This window comes from Chroicocephalus ridibundus, chromosome 4 (assembly GCF_963924245.1).
Source record: "Chroicocephalus ridibundus chromosome 4, bChrRid1.1, whole genome shotgun sequence".
In the NCBI taxonomy this organism is placed as follows: Eukaryota; Metazoa; Chordata; class Aves; order Charadriiformes; family Laridae; genus Chroicocephalus; species Chroicocephalus ridibundus.
In genome coordinates, this window is record NC_086287.1 from 75,267,630 (window position 1) to 75,281,798 (window position 14,169).

Below are 14,169 nucleotides of genomic sequence, written 5' to 3' on the forward strand. Positions count from 1 at the left end.
AATGGAAACTTTTAAAAACCAGGTCAAACAGGCCGTGCAGCAGAGGCTGGAGAACAAAAGCAGATGTGTCTTTCATTAATAGACACCAGATTTAGTATTCATTGGATAAAAGAAACGAGCTATTCTATAGACTAAAGCAACAGAGTAAGCAGTTTGCTCCGGTTCTGTTTCTGCTAGCTGTCAGGGTACGTGCTGGCACAGGTGGATGTCGAACGACAACTTTGATCTGGGACAAAATGCACTCATTAACGCTGTATTGTGGGTAGATTGTAGATCTGAAGACTTTCTAGAAGGAGGAGCCAATTATGCATCTCCAAGCTTAAAAGGGAAGATCTTAATGAGGACTGCTGAACCTGCCTAGCTGCCTTGCAGGAAATGATAAGGTAAGTCGTGTTTATTTTTCTGTCATTATCATTGAATTAAGTCCAGCATAAGGAAAGATTTACCAAGTTATCTAAAAGAATGAATAATGTATTTTTCATGTTGCTGTCTTGATGAAAAATACATGTGGTGGTAGTCTTATGACGTGAGTGCAGACGTACTTGACAGACTCACTCCGACAACTAGAGACACGTCAGCATGCTGTCTTTTAATGATGCTATAAATAATTTCCCAAACTGTAAACTAATCACAGGTAATACATTTCTGTACGAGCCCATAAATACATAAGTATCACACGTGGCAGCAGACGGGGGCGTGATTGCCTTTCTCCCACCAGCAAGGCGCTGCTTATTTCCACCCCCTAGGGAGCTCTGTGTAGAGCTCATGTGAGCACTTTGTGTTTCAGGATTGCATCCTCAAAATACCCCAAATCAACGTGTGGTCTCTTGGGTTCTATAGAGCTGACCTTTCCTTGGAAATACATTATTGTAAGGCTTAAACTGTTACAATGAGGATAGCATGTAAGACTCTTGTTACTAGCCTACCAATAGCTATTACCAGCTTGTTTTCCTCCATGTTGTGCATCGTTAGTACGAGTACTGAGCCCGGACCATTGCTGGGTGGGAAGAAGGTTATACCCAGGTATGAAATGCAGCTGTGCTGCAGGCTCTGTTTAAGGGAAACTTAAACAGAGTTTAAGTCAAATGTCCAACTTCGGGGACGTTTATGACTGATTGTAGTTTCCTTTGAAGCCGTGTGTATGTGCCCTCCTGAAGAGGGATGGCATCAGGGCTTCTCTGATGGATAGGAGTTTTGTTGAGGGGGCAAAAAATTGCAGAAGAATCAACAAACACGGTATCAGAGGTGAATTCAAGCTTTTTGCCCCATGAATTTTATAGCTTTTTAACCCTGATTTAGAGGAACTCATTTCCTGTTTGATGTCCAATAAAAGGATATTCTTGTACTCTGCTGCCAGAAAAAACAAAATGCTTCAAAGTATTGACTATTCTTTGAAAAACTAAGCAATCCAGTGTTCTTGTCTGATGCTTAAAATACTCAAGAAGTTACAGGCTGACTGAAACTTGGAAAGTCCAGCAGAAAGATTGCTTTGTGTTTTTGCTTTCTTGCAATAAATTTAGAATGGCCTTTTATTCTGAAGGCCTTTTGTCTGAAGGCTCCTTTCTCCCTTTACATGGCACCCGCAGCAATGTGAAAAGTCTTGGCTGCTCTTTGCCGTTGAGTATATGCCAGGCAAGAGCACCAAGGCCTATAGAAACCAGTCCAATCCGTTGACAAGTATTCCTTTGGTTTGAAGAAGCTCCCAAATGTGACGCAAGCAGCAGCTCTGTGTGGTTTTACCCTCACAAGTGAAGGCCAAAGGATCTCTCCGGATGCAAACCTTCTGAAGATCTGGGTTAGACGATGAGAGAGATCAGATGCAGTTGAATGACTCTGAGTTTTCACTGAGTGCCGCTCAGCATAGCGTAGAGAGCCTGAGCTCATGGAAGTGCCAAAAACTGGTCCCCTGAGTCCTGAGTGTGTCAATGGAGCAGATATTTGAACCGAGGTGTTGCTATGAATAATAGAAAATCAAGACTCCGGGGGATCAACTCAAAGTTCTTCCTGTCCTTTCTTTAAAGGCCCTTCAGAAGTCAGCCTCTTGCCAGTTATCTACTTACCGGTCCTCTGCTCAACCAGCCGCACCAGCCTCAGCCTCCAGTTTGTGTTCTTGTAGTCCACCTTATCTGCGACATATGGGACCCCACTTCAATAGCTGTTAGTTTTCCTCTTCTTCTTAGGAGGCCTACAGAAAGCCAACCAGGCAGTGGTGATACGAGTTGAGCGTACGCTAAGGTGTCTTTGATTTCCTTTACACTAGTTACTGTAGTTTGCTCATTTCTCAATGAGTCTGAGTCAAGGTACCAAGTTGATAACGATCCTGGGGGCTCCTTGGCATTGTCTCTTACCCTCTATCTTCTTTCATTTCTCATGTTTCTAACCATGCTGAACAGTCTCCAAAGATTGCGTTTGCAATGTGCTTTTACACATTGGCCCACTAAGCACTACTATAATTCTAATAAATAATAATAAATTAAAGATACTGTTATGATTATTTGGACTCGTTAATGGAGAAGGACCTACACGGTATGTGTGTGCAAATGTGGAATTTTGGCAAATTCCTGCAATAGTTCGTCATCTTCTCTTAACATTGTAAATAAGGTGTCCTAAAATACTCTGCTTCTAAAGTCGATTCATCTAGTTGCATCAGTTCAGGGTTCCCTTTCTCAGATGGTTTTCTATGTGTTTCTGCTGCCGTCTGCCTGCATTATCTGAGAGGTGATGCTTGTGGTGTTATTTGAGCTTTCATTTTCCATTGGAAAGGCTTCTTCACTTGCTTCTTCTGAGTACAGGAAAGACGTGGGCTGTGGAGCAGGTTCCACATTAGCCAGATCTCAGCAACTTTCAGACTGTGAACTACCATGAGATCTTTGTAAAAACAGGGGTCAAATGTCTGTAGGTGTGGGGCAGCAGAAGGCTTGACGATGCCAAAGGTCTTGAATCCTTCATGCAAAATGGGTTTGAGGTTGATTCTCTGTAAGCACATGCCCAAAAAGACATCGTCGATGGGGAAGAGTTCCACCTCTCTGCAAGCCCTGGAGAGTTTCTTCATGGTGCGGCTGGACAGCAAAAACCCTCCTCCTCCTGCGTAGGCTGGATAGATGCTTAGTCCGTACATGGTCTCTGGGATATAGTATTTGCTCTTCTGGACACGGATAGGGCGGGCGTTGTAGATGATGTCCCCAACAAAGAGGTCCTCAGTGGGGTCGTGTCTCTCAAGGAAGTCAACAATGTTCTCGACATTGACAAAAACATCGGCGTCACCTTTAAAAATGAACTTCACGTTGTGGCAGAATTCAGCAGCCCAGTTGAGGAAGTGGATCTCCTTCAGGGTCAGATTGAAGAAAGTGTCCATGAAGTCCCAGAGTAAAATGTCCCGGTATGCCTGGCTCTCCTGATTGACCAGAGTCTCCCATGTTGCCAGCACTGTCCTATTCTTTGGTGTTCCCAAGAGGAACACTCTCTGGATCTGCTCCCCGTTCACCAAACCCTCCCTGCCCCATGTTTTCCGCACAATCTCACGTCTGTCGAAGTCTTCAACTACCGATTTGATGGCAATGAGCAGAAAGGGACCTCCAGGGGTTTTCCTGCATTTCTTGGGCTGGTTAATGAGGAGATTGAAGTTCCTGTTATCCTTGTTTAGGAGATAGCGCTTGAAGTTGAAGGCAGAATCGGTCAATGGAGGTCGAGTTGTAGTTTGGACCCTGTTGTTGGCTGCCTCCGTTCGCCTAACGCTAGGAGTTGCTTGGGGCCTGGGGACCGTTGCCTCTGCTGGCATCGGTCTCCGAGGTGCTCTGGGGGCGGAGAATGTTTTTGGTGTTACTGCCGGCTTCTTCTGTGCCGGCTCCTTGTTTCCTACCGGGACTAAATGCTCCAGCTGGGAGTAGAGTAAAGAGCAGAGTGCTACCAGCAGGAAGAGGGTACAGATCGCATCCCCTTTGAGACGAACTCTCATTGTCTCTGCCGTGTTTCTGGGACCATTAAAAGCTGTGTTTGAGCAGCCTGGCACCAATGTCCATCTGTAAACAAACAGACGGTGCGTCAGCAATGAGGATTCGGCAGCTTTGAAGCATGCAGGCAAGACTAACTGAAACACCATTTAAAAAACTAGCAGCAAAGTGCATTTTACTCATAAAAACACCGAGATGTGTTAAGGAACTGGCCAAAAGGCACATGGGTTGCAAACCTAACGCTGATCCGAGTGCTCCGGCTCTGTGACTTGGTTCGTTAAGTCACCAAGAATTCATCCATCGTCCTGAAAACCACTCCCGAAACACAACGTGGAATCAGCCCTCCCGCCCACATCCCCCTCTGCCAAACACGTTTTACCATTTCAGAGATTTCCCTGCCTTGGGGTAAAACAAGGTGGAAAATGAACAATGCCGTTCTTCCGTAAATCATTAGAGCTTTTTAATTATTTTTTTTTCCTAACTTGGTAACTGTTTCTTGCTGCTTTTACTCTTTTTGAGTCGAAACAGGGAAGCTCAGAGCTGGCTGTTGGAGGGCAGAATCTGCAGCGTGTGGCTGGCGTTTCCCTGCACCCGGAGCCAGCTCTCCTAAACCAGTTGTGATTTGTGCCTTCAAAACGAATACATTCAGCACACGCTTGAATGCACATAGGGCCTTTTTGCTGCCAGTAATCTTCATAAAATATTAAGCCATTGTAAATAACTTCCATTAATAAGGTTAGGAGGGGCATGGGTGTTTTGCCTCTGCCAGCTCGCCCTAACTGGGAAGAAAGAGGTGGGCAAATAAATCCCAGTACGCAGAAGCAAGGCAGAGCCTGGTGTTAGGAGTGTTTTATTCAAAGCGTGAGAGATGAAGCTGCCTTTTGACATACAAGGTTTGATTCTCACTTACGCTTTTCCCGGAGATCTTCTGTCTCATTCGATCAGTTCTTCAACTGCAAGAAAAATAATAAGAATAAAATGCAAGAGTAGTAGGAAGGCAGAAAGCCACGTGTAACTGGGGTTCAGGGAAAGAGCTGGTCAAGGGTCTGTAGCTGCGGCAAAGGCAGCTCCTCTCATCACCACCGTTTCCCACAGCAGGGAAGGGAGGGGACCGGCAGCCGCTGCAGGCTCCCGGGGAAGGCAGGCGCCAGTCGTGCTCCCTACAGTCGTTAGCAGGGAGCACGTTCCTGAAAGTTTAGCTCTACCCCAAAATTTTCCCACGAGTGCTCATAATTATTCTTAAATAACCCACTGATAATCTTTTATGTTCATATGCAGTTTACAGCTCCATCTTGCCTGTGCTGTATTGCTGTATTTAATGCAGTTGTCTATGTCTTGAATTAGCCAACATCGTCTTCTCCAAACGCTTCTTGACCCAAAGCTGCCTGGTTGAACAGCATCCTGCCTTCGCTTAAGGAGCCCTCCTTACTGAGCACCGAAAAGGGTGGAGGAGCCAGGGTTTGCCGTTTCCTACACAATTTATTCCTGCAGCTCACCGTTTTTCAGTATTCCTAGCCAATGGAGCACACAGATGGCCGCTCAGCCTCCAGTCGAGCCCTGCAGCCACCTCAAACTGCCTCAAACATCTAATGGGGCGGCAAAGTGCTTGGTAAGAATATTGTTATTTGGCATGATTATCACCTAAAACAGGACCCTGTTTAGCCTGGTGACGTTCAATTCTAGCAAACCTTCTTTCGCTGTCATGGATTGTATCACCTGCTAATTGTTCACGAACCATCAATTTTGTGTTGGCCATAACGTTCTCTTTTTGAAGCTCAAAATTAGACCGATGAGTCTGTAATTACGAAGTACAAAAATAGTGGCACAGCGTTGCCTCCAGACCCTGTGGGATCTAGGCAATGTTTCAAGACCTATGAGAAAGCAAAATTAATAAATCAATTGATTTCTTGGTCGGCCCCTTTAAAATTCTTGAGGCACATTGCTCGGGCCTCACAATTTCTAAATAGTCTGCTGTTTCATTACTGGTTAACTGCATCTCCAAGTTACTGCTGAAACGGAGAGTATTTCATCACCATATGGTATCAGCTATCTTTTTCCCAAGTGCAGCTCCAAAATATTTACTGACCTCCTCCTGCTTTGGCTCCAGTATTACTGAAATCTTTATTTTAGCAAATGGCTTATCTGTGCCTTGCTGTAAGGCTCTTTGTGTTCCCAGGGGCTTCAAAATCACTTCCTCCTTGTCCCGATGACCAGGATTTTTTTCTCAGGCTGCCTTTCTTGCTGTTTTCTGGCCTCTAAGAGAGGTTTCTGGGGTTTTCTCCATTTCTTGGCTTTTTTTTTTTTTACTGTACCTTTCACTTCTCGGCTAGGCAGATGTTTTAACCGGCGTAGCTTTGATATTAGCAGCAGGATTGTAGAGTTTTCTCTGATCTCTTATAAATTGGTGTTAAAATGCTGATAATAATCAGAAGCTGTTTTCTGTTGACGTTCTTTCTGCCGCGTGACTTGGCTCATAACTATTTTCAGCCTGGTGAAGCACTCCCTGCTAACGCATGTAGGATGTTACTCCGCGTTTTACGTCCGTCGTGTGCGAGCTACCCTTGGCGCGTCCGGATTGCGGTGCTCTGTAGCAACCCTGCTGTCTTCCCGTTTTGTGCTAAACCATCCTTTATCTGTTGAGACGTGGTTCCCAGCAGGCTTTCCCTCACGTTGCCTTCAATAATCTTCCAGAAGGTCCAGGGGTATGAAGGGATGGTCCCACTACACCCAGGACACACCACCGAAGGAGAAAGGGTCTGTCCCTCTTCTGCCCATCGCAAGCAGTGATGGTTGCTACCTAAAATACCTAAAATAGGGACCTTGTCTCAAAAAGCTCACAAGAACTAAAATTGAGGCATTTTCACTCCTTCTGTTGCGATGGGAGAAGCTTTATTGAGGTGCACGTGGGCTCCTGGTGGGGTGAATCCTGATAGCGTTGGGATGTTTTCTCTCCACTCAAGCTCTTTGTAAAGTCTCATCACTTGCTTCACTGTAATAATTTTTATTTTTTTTTCCCTTTTCTATGCAAAAGTTTGATCTTATTTCAGCTGCCAGGCTCCAGATGGTAATTAAGGAGCTGGATGAAAGTCCTGGCTCTTTCCTGTGTTTAATTTCATCGGAGAGGGTTTGGAATAAAATGTATGTGTCATGAAACTCGTAATTTCCATGACTTAAAGATTTACCCAGCATCTCAGAATCTGGCAATAAGTGCCCTTGAAAAAGCCAAGAAAAACCCTGAATTGTTACAAGCCTGGGCCAATAGCCCAGATTTTCTTCTGTGTTTTCATTTATTGAAAGAAAAGAATCCGAAATAGCGGTTTTCATGCTGAAATAAAACAGTTCAGTGCTGAATATAGACATCTAGTTTTCAAAAGAAGTTGACAGTCCTTGAAGTGAATCCCTGATCGAATTATATGGATTTTCCAGTCTTTGTTGAATATTTCCTTCTTTTGCAGGAAATACCCTCGACTATTACACAGGTGGAAGCTCTACCCATGGATGTCAGTGTGGGAAAAGCTGTCCTGTCCTGAATTCAGCGGGACTGATGATTCTGGCAGACGCTCCATTATGTCCTAAAGCCAAAAAGATTATTCATCCACCTCAACACCAGGAGGACAAAAAAAAAAAAAATTACAGAGCTATTAAATTGGTCAGAAAATATTTGATGCCAAACAAAAGAGATGTGAGCACAGCAGAGCGTTTCTCGGCACAGCCCCTCGCTGCGTGTCCCCATCCAAGGCAGATGCGCCTCTTCTCCATATGCCGCCGTGGGGGATCTCCATCCAACTTGTGAAACAGAGCCGGGGTTATCAAACCGCTGCATCACTCGGTGCCTCAGGGAATGGGGGCTTTGCTGCTGGGGATGCCTCCCATGTCCTCCAAGCTTGGAGAAATAGGCAGTTGTCCCTCTTTGTATCGGCTGCCTGAGGATGGGATCTGTAGTCCAGCTCCAGCGGGTGTGAATCATAGAATGGTCTGGGTTGGAAGGGACCTTAAAGCCCACCCAGTGCCACCCCCTGTCCTGGCCAGGGACACCTCCCACCAGCCCAGGTTGCTCCAAGCCCCGTCCAGCCTGGCCTTGAACCCCTCCAGGGATGGGGCAGCCACAGCTTCTCTGGGCAACCTGGGCCAGGGGCTCACCACCCTCACAGCAAACAATTCCTTCCTCAGATCTCACCTAAATCTCCCCTCTTCCAGTTTAAACCCCTTCCCCCTCGTCCCATGGCTCCCCTCCCTGCTCCAGAGTCCCTCCCCAGCTTTCCTGGAGCCCCTTTAGGGCCTGGCAGGGGCTGGAAGGTCTCCCCGGAGCCTTCTCTTCTCCAGGCTGAACCCCCCCAGCTCTCTCAGCCTGTCCTCCCAGCAGAGGGGCTCCAGCCCTCCCAGCATCTCCGGGGCCTCCTCTGGCCCCGCTCCAACAGCTCCGTGTCCTTCTCGCGGTGAGGGCTGGGAAGGGGACGGTGCAGTTTGCCCCAGCAGTGGGATGAGGCGGGTGGGAGGGCTGAGCTGGGCTGTAGGCAGAGGCTGAAAGGTCTCATATCCATGAGGTGGAAACATGGAGAGCACATACATAGGGAACATGCTGGAAGGACCAAGGGGGCCACAGCCTGTGTGTTCCAAGAGGCAACAAAATGCCTGAAAGTTGGAAGTGGCCAGAGCTGGGTATGGCGTGTGCTGGTGAGCGTCCAGGCAGGAATCTGACCCGTGCTGTTGCACGCTCGGGCAGAGGGCCCAGTCCTCCGCCTGGTTTTCATTTATTTGAGAGGAGGACTCTGAAACATGGCCAAGGAGTGCTGCAATAAAAGCAGTTAAATGATGATTTTAAATTAAAAAAAAAAAAAAAAGTTGCTAGTCCTTCGTTCCCAGTTGAATGACACGAAGCCTTGAACTAATCCTGGAAATCTCCTTTTGCAGCAGCCGTCACATTTCCATCACTTGGCACTTCTGCTCACGTGGGCCCAGGCGGGAAAAAGCTTCTGGATCCTGTCCCTGAGTTCAGTCAAGAAGCCTTGGTGATTCTGGTGTGTTGCGTTATGCCTTGAAGAGTGGTTATTCAACCTGCCCAGCCTCGGGAAAAGCAGCGGCGATAGCCAGGGAAGCTGAAAACGTGGTACGCTGAGCGAGAAGGTACAACGCACAGCGGCGAGCTCTGCTGCACGCTTGTCCCAGCCCGCCTCACGGGACCACCCGTCCCCACCGAGCACAGCTGCGGGTTGTCCCCGGATCAGCTTGCTGCCCTGCCACCTGCCAAGCGTTTTCGGCTCCCTGCCAGCTCCTGAAGCCGGAGCGGGCACTGGTAGGTTTGGGTTGTGCAGTGGAGGGGCTGCGTACGTCGTGTGGGCCATGCAATACACGGGGCTGCGGTTGCTGATGGAGAAGTCTTATTTGCTTCGCTGTAAAATGAGGTAAAGAAAGTGTTGGAGATCCAGCACTGGTGGGTTCAAGGAATTTTTTTGCAATACCCAGGGGAACTTGGAATATTCTGGGTGGTGGGGTTGCTTTATAGAATCACAGAATGGTTTGGGTTGGAAGGGGCCTTAAAGATCATCCAGTTTCAACGCCCCCTGCCCTGGGCAGGGACACCTCCCACCAGACCAGGTTGGTCAAAGCCCCTTTGAAGCAATGCTTGAGGTTTTTGGATAATTGTTGTCATTTCACGTGGGTTGAATGCATTTCACGAGAACAAAGTCAGCCTGTAACACCCAGCGCTGGAAGCTGAGCCCCGGGCTCTGGCTTGCCATAAGGGAGATCTGCACACGTGTCCCTCTCCCGCCTCATTTCCAGCAGTTTTTCCATCCTTTTTTCCATCCTGATTCACTCAACAAGAACAAGTCAAGCTCCCAGGCCCCTCTTCACCTTGTGCTGCTGTTCCTCTGCCACCTCCTCCTACCGTTCAAGAACCCACCAAGAACAGTAATAGCAAACCCTAGGCCCATCCTGCAGCTGAGACTCTGGAAAACAGAGACGCGTGTGGCTTAGCTTCATCCCACCAGCCCAGGATGCTGACAGCAAGAAGTCTGCACCGTCTGAAGCTCTGGTGACTACGTTTTCCTACCAGCTCTCGCTTGGTGCCGTCCTCCCGAGCCCCCGAGAGAGTGTTTGACTTCTGCGTCCCCACCAGTTGAATTTCAACGCGCTGCTGGACACGCGAACGCGAGGAGCGCTCTGTTTCACAGGAGGGTTACTTCTTCCACTCTCTTTGAGCCACGCTGGGCTGCCATCCTTCTCTTGCCCTTGTACAGAAACCTGAAGTGAAGCGCTAAGGCAAAGGTTTCAAAATCTCGGCGGCGTTCTCTCAGTTTGGGTCTCCTGCAGGCAAAAACCTTATTTTGCAGCGTGTGAGCGTCTGGGCTCTTTGGGGTGCCCACAGGGAAATGTGGCAGCTTCCAGCGCTGGGTTTGTTCCGCTCCATGTGCGAAAACTTGCACAAAACAACTCGGGTTGAACAGTTTTGAGCTGTTTTTGAAATGTTTAAAGGGGAAAAATACCTCTGTACGTTAGAGCTGGGGAAGAAGCCCTCTTGCGTTTCTGTGTTTGGGTGTCATGTAATGGGTTTTATTCCTGCGTGGTTTCCTTTTTTGGGTTGGTTTGTTTGTTTGTTTTCTGGGGGTTTTTTCCCCTCCCTCCAGGCAAAGTCAATAACCTCATCCACGCCGGTGCTTTGAGTGGCTTTGGTGCCGGCCAACTTCTCCCTGCACTACAGGGTGTTTGTGAGGAGCTCGCGTTTGGAGCTATGGCATTACAGAGCCATGCTGAACGATTTGATCTTCCTGACTAGCAGACAGGGCAGGCCGAAACGCAAGAGGCGCCCTTCGACACGCTGGTTACTGCAAAGCCCTAGAAAAATGAAGTAACCAAAACAATCGCTAAGCTGCCTTACCAGAAAAGAGCCCATTGCGTTCAGCCGCTTAGAAGTTTTGAAGTCTGTAAACAAACTGAGAATAGGCCGTAGGATTTAATTAGCTGAATGTCTTTACGAAAGCTTTCCCATGAGCCAGAGCCAAACGAGCACCGTGCAAAGGGGCAGAGGCTCGTGGTGCTCAGCCACGCAGTGCCGCAGTTGCAGCAGCGCACGGCCCCGTGCACAGTGTCACCACTGCCACCACTTGCGTTGCAGCACATGGAGGCAAAAGCTCTGTCGGTTGAAACTCAACTGCCCCTCTGCTCCGCTCTGTGAGACCCCCCTGCAGTGCTGCCTCCAGCGCTGGGGCACCAACAGCAGAAGGACACGGAGCTGTTGGAGCGGGGCCAGAGGAGGCCCCAGAGATGCTGGGAGGGCTGGAGCCCCTCTGCTGGGAGGACAGGCTGAGAGAGCTGGGGGGGTTCAGCCTGGAGAAGAGAAGGCTCCGGGGAGACCTTCCAGCCCCTGCCAGGCCCTAAAGGGGCTCCAGGAAAGCTGGGGAGGGACTCTGGAGCAGGGAGGGGAGCCATGGGACGAGGGGGAAGGGGTTTAAACTGGAAGAGGGGAGATTTAGCTGAGATATTGGGAAGAAATTGTTTGCTGTGAGGGTGGTGAGCCCCTGGCCCAGGTTGCCCAGAGAAGCTGTGGCTGCCCCATCCCTGGAGGGGTTCAAGGCCAGGCTGGACGGGGCTTGGAGCAACGTGGTGTGGTGGGAGGCGTCCCTGGCCAGGGCAGGGGGTGGCACTGGGTGGGCTTTAAGGTCCCTTCCAACCAAAACCATTCCATGATTCTATGATAAAAATGCAGACCTCAGTCCAAAGGCTCCTTTCAACTTTCCTGTCGGTGACACTTTTCAGGCCAGTGCAAACGCATGGATGAGATCCATGCTGTTACAAGACAGGGTGCCTTATTTATCTCTCTCTGCTTGCCCCAGCCCTGCAATACGTGGTTTCATCAGCCTCCCAGCTGGCTGGTCCCCTTTCATTCCAGCCTCTCCTGTCGGCGCTGCCAGCCCTGAATGGCTGCTGATGCAGAGAACCCGCAGAGCCGGCGATGGATGCCAAGGTGTCAGCCCCGACGGCCCTGGCCGCCCGCACCGCCGTCCCCACGGCCTCCGGGGAAGACTGGCTGCTTGCACCGCTCCTCCCGTCGCCCGGCGGACCCGCTGGTGAGCGGCTTGTGTACATGTGGCGAGATGACAGTACTCTAATTAAAACAGTGAGCTGCAAAATGTATCCGAAAGGTTTTCCTTCCCACCTAGCCCCTGCTCGCATACTGGGCAATGAAGGACACAGCAAGTTGCACTGGGAGTTGTTTCCATAAAGAAAAAAGAGATAACGAGGCATCCCTAAAAATGCCCTGCCGCATTTTAGCCATGCGGGGTGTTTTCCCCAGCGAGGGGCAGGACATGCCATCGCGGCAGAGCCAGTGCAGGACTGCCCTGCTGCCCGGCACACCATGGCTGGCCCCGAAAAACGGGGAGAACTCGCAGCTCCTCCGAATCGCAGCAGCACGTCTCGGACGAGAGCGTTCGGCTGCCCGCAAGGCAGGAGAAGGTAAGGCCCAATTATCTCGCGCGGACTTAGCAGCCTTGAGAGGTGCTTTCCGAAATCCAGGCGCAGGCTTGCCCCGTAGGTGGTTGGATTTTCAGAATTACGGAGAGCTCGGCAGCTCCACTCGCAGCCCGAGTGCCGAGGGCAAGGAGCCTGCCTCTCTCTTGCAGATACTAATTACCTCCCTGCCCCAGGAGGAGAACACAACCTTGCAGGCTCGTGAAGGGGTAAGAAACGGCCCCGCGGAACCCGCCGCGCTCCTCTGCCCAGGCTGCAGTGCTCGCCGCCGGTTCGTCTCCTGGACCCTCTTCCGATCTGACAAATGCTTTGCCCGCTGTGCCCCGCGCCCAGCCGCGACGCTGCGTTAGCGTGGAGGGGTTGTTGTTACACCCGCACATCAAGAGGAGGGGGAGCGCGCGCCAACTCGCCCCACTAATTTTGAGGTGATACCCAAGGCAAAAGTTTATCAGAATCTCCCCGAAAGCCATTTGAAAACGTGATGAGTAACTGGCCGTTTCACTGGAACTGAACTTTTTTTTTTTTTTTCTTTCTTTCTCTCTTTGTGACATGAGAGAGCTTGAAAATTCCCGTGTTTTGCTGAAGGCGTGCAATAGTGTAGCACGGGGGGAAGATTCATGTCCTGTTGCTGACGAGGAACGGCTTGTAAATGTAACGTGCCACCACTGAAACATGTTCGCGGGCGGGAAGAAACCCTGTCTTGCAGCACTTTAAAGAAGCCCTGAAGTTTCTTCTGTAAAAAATCACCTAAAACGTGCAAAGCAAGTTCTTTGGAAAGGAAAGCGTAGGGCAGCCGGAGCGGGGCCGGAGGCTGCGTGGTCGGAGCCTGCAGCCGACTCGGCTGCGTGTTAGCGGTCACGGTGCGGGTCGCTGCGTGGAGCGGCACCGCGAGAGCGACATGGCAAGAAGGGAAGCTGGAGGAAAAGGAGAAGCCGTAAGGACAGCCTGCAATTCCCGCTGCTCGCTGCTCCCCGGCCCGCTCCCATAAAACATTACAGAACAGCTACTTACATCCCATTTGATAGCGCTGATCCCGCGTCCCCTCGGTAAGGCTCGTCAGCGGGCTGCCAAGCAGGCACATCTGGATGCAGTTAGCGTTAAACATTCCTCAGCCTTCCAGCGAAACCCAGGAAACCCTCGCCCAGCGAAGCACCGCCGGGTGGGTCGCCATGCCGAAAGCCAGCGGAGCTGCTCCTCCGCCGGCCGGGGAGGGCCGCGGGGGCGCGAGGCCGGGCTCCCCCCCGCACACGCACCCGCCGGCTGGGGCGAGGGGAAGGAGAAGCCGCGCCGGGGGAAGGAGCCGGGGCCGCTGCCAAGCGCCTGACACGTGGTCGGGGCTGGGGAGCGCGGGTGGGAGCCAGCCCCACGCAGCCCTCGGCCACCCGCGCCCCGGGGAGGGCCTCGAGGGCGCGCGCGGAGCCAGGCCGGGCTCTTCCACCCGTTCGGCTGTTTTACCGGTTAAAAATAACAACCCACAAAAAAGGCTCGTTTGTTTTTTGTGTGTTTTTGGTTTTTTTTTTTCTGTAATGCTTTTCAACAGGAAACTTACTAATTTTTCTCTTCTTTTTTTTTTTTTCTTTTAATTTTTTATTTATAATTTGCCTTTTTCTTTCAATCCCTCAGCCCATGATCATCCGTACCCTGCGGGAGAGAGACAGCACCAAAGTGTCGAGGGCTGAGCGTGGAGCCGGGTTGGGGACTTCCATCAGTTCTGCTGTTTTACTGCTTAAAAATAACCACAAAAGTGTCT

The 14,169-nt window shown here is 50.2% G+C and overlaps 1 protein-coding gene across 1 annotated transcript; it reads right to left on the minus strand.

Moving 5' to 3' along the window:
• Positions 1–576: 576 nt before the first annotated feature.
• B3GNT9 (UDP-GlcNAc:betaGal beta-1,3-N-acetylglucosaminyltransferase 9) lies at positions 577–13,845 on the minus strand. Its single transcript, XM_063334233.1, is given in 3 exon segments — positions 577–4,019; positions 13,431–13,476; positions 13,479–13,845. Coding segments are annotated over 3 exon segments (1,404 nt in total). The 5' UTR covers positions 13,525–13,845; the 3' UTR covers positions 577–2,707.
• Positions 13,846–14,169: the final 324 nt, after the last annotated feature.